The sequence below is a fragment of the Perognathus longimembris genome, unplaced genomic scaffold (genome assembly GCF_023159225.1).
Source record: "Perognathus longimembris pacificus isolate PPM17 unplaced genomic scaffold, ASM2315922v1 HiC_scaffold_4527, whole genome shotgun sequence".
NCBI lineage: Eukaryota > Metazoa > Chordata > Mammalia > Rodentia > Heteromyidae > Perognathus > Perognathus longimembris.
In genome coordinates, this window is record NW_025959854.1 from 1 (window position 1) to 6,429 (window position 6,429).

The window sequence follows — 6,429 nt, forward strand, 5'->3', positions numbered from 1 at the left end:
AAGCAAGCAAAAAAAAAAAAAAAAAAAAGTAGGAAACACACAACAACCCCAAAGCCTTACACCCCTCAGCCCTTAAAAATGTATCTACAGAAGTGAAATAGAGACATAGAAAATTAGCAACAAAAAATACAGCCTTACGGAATCGCGTCTACTGGTCCTCACTAACCAGAAAGGGAACAATGCTAGTCATTAGAAGCGAGCGTACATTAGAGAAAGGAGCAGGTTTGCAGCCTAGTACAGGCGCACTGCCTTGGGCATGGCTGTGCGTCGGACTGACCTTGCCTCTGATACAAAGCGGGGGGTTTCCTCGGCTTCTGGCTTCTGCTGTGGCGCTGGCTGGAGAGGAGTTCCTGCTAGGGTTGCGGGTGGCCCCGAAGTCCACCCGGAGGGTGCTGCTGTCCAGTCCCCCGGTGCTGAAATCACGCCTGACCAAAGGACTCACGCTGCCCAACCAATGGCGCTGGAAATTTTCCGCAACCGCTGCGTTTTGTGATGGTCCATCCTTCTCCTTTGCCTCCGCTTTCCTGGGGCTGCAGCTGGTGAAAAGGCTGCATATCAATAATAACAAGATCAAGTCTTTTCGAAAGCAGACTTTTTTGGGGCTGGACGATCTGGAATACCTCCAGGCGGATTTTAATTTATTAAGGGATATAGACCCGGGGGCTTTCCAGGACTTGAACAAGCTGGAGGTACTCATTTTAAATGACAACCTCATCAGTACCCTGCCTGCCAATGTGTTCCAATACGTGCCCATCACCCACCTCGACCTCCGGGGAAACCGGCTGAAAACGCTGCCCTATGAGGAGGTCTTGGAGCAAATCCCTGGCATCGCGGAGATCCTGCTGGAGGATAACCCCTGGGACTGCACCTGTGATCTGCTGTCCCTGAAAGAATGGCTGGAGAACATTCCCAAAAACGCCCTGATCGGCCGAGTGGTCTGCGAAGCCCCCACCAGACTGCAGGGGAAAGACCTCAATGAAACTACTGAGCAGGACTTGTGTCCTTTGAAAAACCGAGTGGATTCTAGTTTGCCGGCGCCCCCTGCCCAAGAAGAGACCTTCGCTCCTGGCCCCCTGCCAACTCCGTTCAAGACAAATGGACCCGAGGACCACGCCACCCCGGGGGCTGCTCCAAATGGAGGTACAAAGATTCCTGGCAACTGGCAGATCAAGCCCACTGCCCCGATCGCCACCGGTAGCGCCAGAAACAAACCCCCAGTGAATGCCTTGCCCTGTCCTGGGGGCTGCAGCTGCGACCACATCCCGGGGGCGGGCTTAAAGATGAACTGCAACAACCGGAACGTGAGCAGTTTGGCTGATTTGAAGCCTAAACTCTCCAACGTGCAGGAGCTCTTCCTGCGCGATAATAAGATCCACAGCATTCGCAAATCCCACTTTGTGGATTACAAGAACCTCATTCTGTTGGATCTGGGCAACAACAATATCGCCAGCGTGGAGAACAACACTTTCAAGAGTCTTCTGGATCTCAGATGGCTCTACATGGATAGTAACTACCTAGACACGCTGTCCCGGGAGAAATTCGCTGGACTGCAGAATCTCGAATATTTGAACGTGGAATACAACGCGATCCAGCTCATCCTCCCGGGCACTTTCCACGCCATGCCCAAACTGAGGATCCTCATTCTCAACAACAACTTGCTGAGGTCCCTCCCGGTGGATGTGTTCGCGGGGGTCTCGCTTTCCAAGCTCAGCCTGCACAATAATTACTTCATGTACCTCCCGGTGGCCGGGGTGCTGGACCAGTTAACCTCCATCATCCAGATCGACCTGCACGGAAACCCCTGGGAGTGCTCCTGCACCATTGTGCCTTTCAAACAATGGGCAGAACGCCTGGGCTCCGAAGTGCTGATGAGCGACCTCAAGTGTGAGACGCCCGTGAACTTCTTCAGAAAGGATTTCATGCTCCTTTCCAATGACGAGATCTGCCCCCAGCTGTACGCCAGGATCTCGCCCACGTTAACTTCGCACAGCAAAAACAGCACTGGGTTGGCGGAGACCGGGACGCATTCCAACTCCTACCTAGACACCAGCAGGGTGTCCATCTCCGTGTTGGTCCCGGGACTGCTGCTGGTGTTTGTCACCTCCGCCTTCACCGTGGTGGGCATGCTCGTGTTTATCCTGAGGAACCGGAAGCGGTCCAAGAGAAGGGACGCCAACTCCTCAGCGTCCGAAATCAATTCCCTCCAGACCGTGTGTGACTCTTCCTACTGGCACAACGGGCCTTACAATGCCGATGGAGGTCACAGAGTGTATGACTGTGGTTCGCATTCACTCTCAGACTAAATCCCCTGCCCCACCTGGGAGGGGAGCAAGAAAAGAGATCTCCCCTCCTCCGCCGCTGCCAGCACCCCAGGAGGGAGTAGAGCACTGACCCAAATCTAGCGTGCCCCAAGCTGGGATGAGCATAAGTGAATAACTGGGAACTCACTCAGCTGAGCGGCCTGACCCTATCGCTCCTTTGTCCAGACAAATACATAAATAAATAGAAATAATGACGACTGTGGAGAGCTGGGAGAATGCAACTAGCTTGCTCTTTTCGCGCTGAGCTCCTTTTTGAATGAAAGCCCAGCTGCTGGGCGCTGCAAGAAGAATGGGGTGCCGCCCCCCCCCGCCCCCCCGCATAAGGACCTATGGGGTGACTGCTGTAGTCCTATACTTATATCCATATATTCACATCTTAGAGAGAGATCGCTATTTTTCCCCTGTGGACAGCCCCTCCGATGGCTCCCTGTTGACTTCGCAGGGTTGGGCAGTTGCACGAAGGCATGAATGTATTGTACATAAATAACTCTGACTTCTGACAAATCAGAAACAAAAACACACAAAAAAAAACAAGTGCTGCATGGCTCGCATGAAATCCACTCACGCTCCAGGGACACTCCGGATCCTCCCTTCGCAACTGGAGATGGCGTCACAGCACCTACCCTCTTACCTGATAAGTCCCATCGTATCAAACTTTCTATACAAAATACAGTATAATCAGAAAGTGCCATTTCGCCATTATTTGTGATTGGTAGGCAGTTCAGAACGTATGTTTACTGTGAAAAATCAAAAAAAAAAGAAAAGAAAATGTAAAGGTTTTATTTAAGACATTTGCATGGCTAGAGTCATCTGTCCATTTTATGAGTTAACAATGTATTTTGTTGAGGAAAGTTTTTAGGGGTTGTTTGGGGGCTCTTTTATTTTGATGGTGATGTTTATTTTCTTTTATTTTTTTTGAAGGGGAATATTTTTCTATACATATCCAATAATGCCTTCCATCTGAATGTAAAATAAGTACCCATGATTTCTATTATAGTATCAGTGTAATTATTTAAGAAAAAAAAAAGATTTTGAGGCAGTTAAGCATGACCAATTAATGTCACTCTAGTGCTTAGGCTGCGATCTTATGGTAGCAATTCTGTGCTGGTATAAATCTTACTTATAAAGTAGGAACAAAGAACCGAGAAAGCACGTGAAACTTACTAATTCTATTCAAGGATTTTATAATGGCATATTTTTTCAGTATTAAAGTGAAAATGTTTTCAAATCTGGGTCCTTACATTTTTCCAGCTTCATATTTGCAACTGGTAAATTGGATTTCTGGTGGAAGAATGGGGGGAGGGGGCTGATTGGGGGGGGGAATGAACCCTAGTTGGGCTCTATTAAGAGTGTTTTAGTAATCTCCTTAGCCCTTTGCCCTTCTCTAGCTCCTCTTCTCCCAGCTCTCCCCCTTGCTGAGACCTTCCTGGCCTTTGCCTATGCATAAAGTAAGATCTCCCACCAACACACTCTTCCCCTTCCTCCCTTTCCTAATGCGGCAGTGAGTCCTTTAGTAATACTGGAAATCCTTCACTACTGCTTTGGTTGGTGCTGCCCACACTGCAGATGTATTAAAGATGTTAGGAGAGATTTGATTTAATTGACTCTGCCTTGATCGGTCTCATTAAGCAGAGTGGAGATTTCATTGGTCAGCACTCCTCCTTGAAAGACAGGCCTAATGACCAGAATTTGAGATAGTGCTGGCATTTTGAATCCAACATCTGCTGAAAACAGCAAAACTAATTAGTGCCCACTCACCCTCCCCGCCCCAGCAACTGCATATTGAAATTTGTTGAAGTACTCATCTTTATGGAAATCAATCATTATCCTAAAGAAGTGCTTCTCTCTCATCATCTGGATTTCTGGTACTGGCCCAATAATTAAAAGAAGAAAAGCATTGAGCTAGTTGAAATTTATAACTCAGTGTAATTTGGGCCTCAACTCATATTCCTCTGGGATTTTAAGTCCGTTTTATCAGCAGTTAGAAGACCTCACATATTGATGAGGGTTTGTATTCCACCTTTAAGAATATGTCAAAAGACTGCATAACACACACACACACACACAAACATGAACAAACACACAGAAACTCTCTCCTTCACACACACACAGAAACACACATAAAATCTCTATTTCACAAACACACACACACGATTGTGAATCAGCCAATAAACACTCCCTGTAACTAAATTTCCCATCCCCTATACCTAAAGGAAATAATTACTCAGAACAGCGCTATTCTGGGGTATATATTATTTATTTTAACGCTTTAAAAATAATTATTTATTATGAACCATGACTATTCCTAACGTCATTCCTCATACCCACACACACCCAACACTTGATTCTTTTGTTTATGGATTACATTTCATAAGCTAAAACGTCCTCCTAGTTGCAGTCCAATATGTCTATGAAAGCTCTTGTTTTTGTTTTCTTTTTGGTCATTCCTGGGGCTTAAACTCATGGCCTGGCTTGAGCTTTGTTACTCAAGACTAGAGTTCTACCACTTTGAGCCACAGCCACATTACCACTTCCGGTTTTTCTGGTGGTTAATGGGAGATAAGAGTCTCATGGACTATCCTGCCTTGGTCGGCTTCGGAACTGCCATTCTCAAATCTCAGCCTCCTGAGTAGCTGGGAATACAGGGATTGCGGGTGTGAGCCACTGGAGCCCAGCTTCTCTAGCTCTGCCTCTTTTCATGGAAAGAGTGAGCGGATCTTTGGTAAGCCATCAACTTCCAAATTTGTGTTGGAAAAATTGCAGAGGTGAAGAGGTATCAATGCATCATAACCTTAAAAGGGGGTGGGGGTGTGGCATATTAAAGAGTCTCTGTTGGAATGTGGCACTTAATGAAGATAAATGAGGTAAATGAGATAAATGGTAATTTGTAAAACATTCAAAATAGTTAAGGTTGGAAAAGTAGAATGACGTAGGAATTTGTCCAAAGCAACAATGTTACTTCATTCAACTAAAAGGAAATTATCATGTAGAAGCAAAGGTTAAAGTAGGTAACATTACTTTTTTTAAATACCACCGCCAATAATTCCTGAGTATGTAATATGTGCCAGGTTTATGCTAAATGGTTTATATAATAATGTCATACTTTGACAAATGCAGGGTAGCTTAGTAAAATAATGCTATTTCCATTGCTTACATGGAAACATTGAGGCTGGTGTAATGACTCAGATATACATCATAAATAATAAAGTGGCATTGAATAAGTTTCCTTCACACTTCAAAAACCTCATTTTATATAGACAATCACATATTAACTTTAAATAAAGCATTTAAAAACATAGAGCTCTAAAATTCTACTGTATATAATCAACCTAGATTCTTTCTACAGAACTATGACTAATGGTCCACTATGTCATCTCAAAAAAGCAACTTGCTATAGTCATTAGAATAATATATCTCTGAGTGCCTAGGACACATAATATATGGGTACTTGTTCTCAGTATGTGTCTTTCAGCATCTTATTTTTGTTTTGGTATGACATTAAATGCCCTGTAACTGTAGTTGTCATGAGCCCTAGTGACATAGCTTGTTCTCAGTAAAAAAAAAATATATATATATATTAATTCATTAAAAGGATGTAGAAATTTTGGTGTGGCCAATGGAAATGAGAGGGAAAAAAAACCAAATATCTTGTTTAATTATATTACTTTCAGTAAAATAGCTGTGTGACCAGTGCTAATTAGATAATCTATGCATAATTTCAACAGAGATAAGGTAAAGGCATAATTAAAATTTAAATCTATGTTATTTATTCTAAAAATAGTTATGAATTTAAAGGAAGAGGACTAAATTAAATAATTCATATATAACTTCCAGGCATTTTATTTCATTTATAATATTACCATGATGTTTTTCCAAAAGTGAAAAAACAAGGCATAAAGGAATTTGTGTTTAATGTGGAAACTTGAAGACATATTGTTAAATGATCTCATAGAAGCTGCTTTACAGAGTAGTCTGGAAACATAAACTGGTTTGACTCTGTTGTGATTTCTTTCAATTTGATAAGATTACAGAAAACTAAGAAGACTGCATATAATGGCAAATTAATAGTATAATCGCAGCAATTTTCAAATGAATGGACCACTGAAGA

The 6,429-nt window shown here is 43.6% G+C and overlaps 1 protein-coding gene across 1 annotated transcript; it reads left to right on the forward strand.

The window, feature by feature from the left end:
- The first annotated feature begins 179 nt into the window (after nt 1-179).
- LOC125344841 (SLIT and NTRK-like protein 1) lies at nt 180-2,303 on the forward strand. Its single transcript, XM_048337162.1, has one exon. The coding sequence runs from the start codon at nt 180-182 to the stop codon at nt 2,301-2,303; it is 2,124 nt and encodes a 707-aa protein (XP_048193119.1).
- The last annotated feature ends 4,126 nt before the right edge of the window (nt 2,304-6,429 follow it).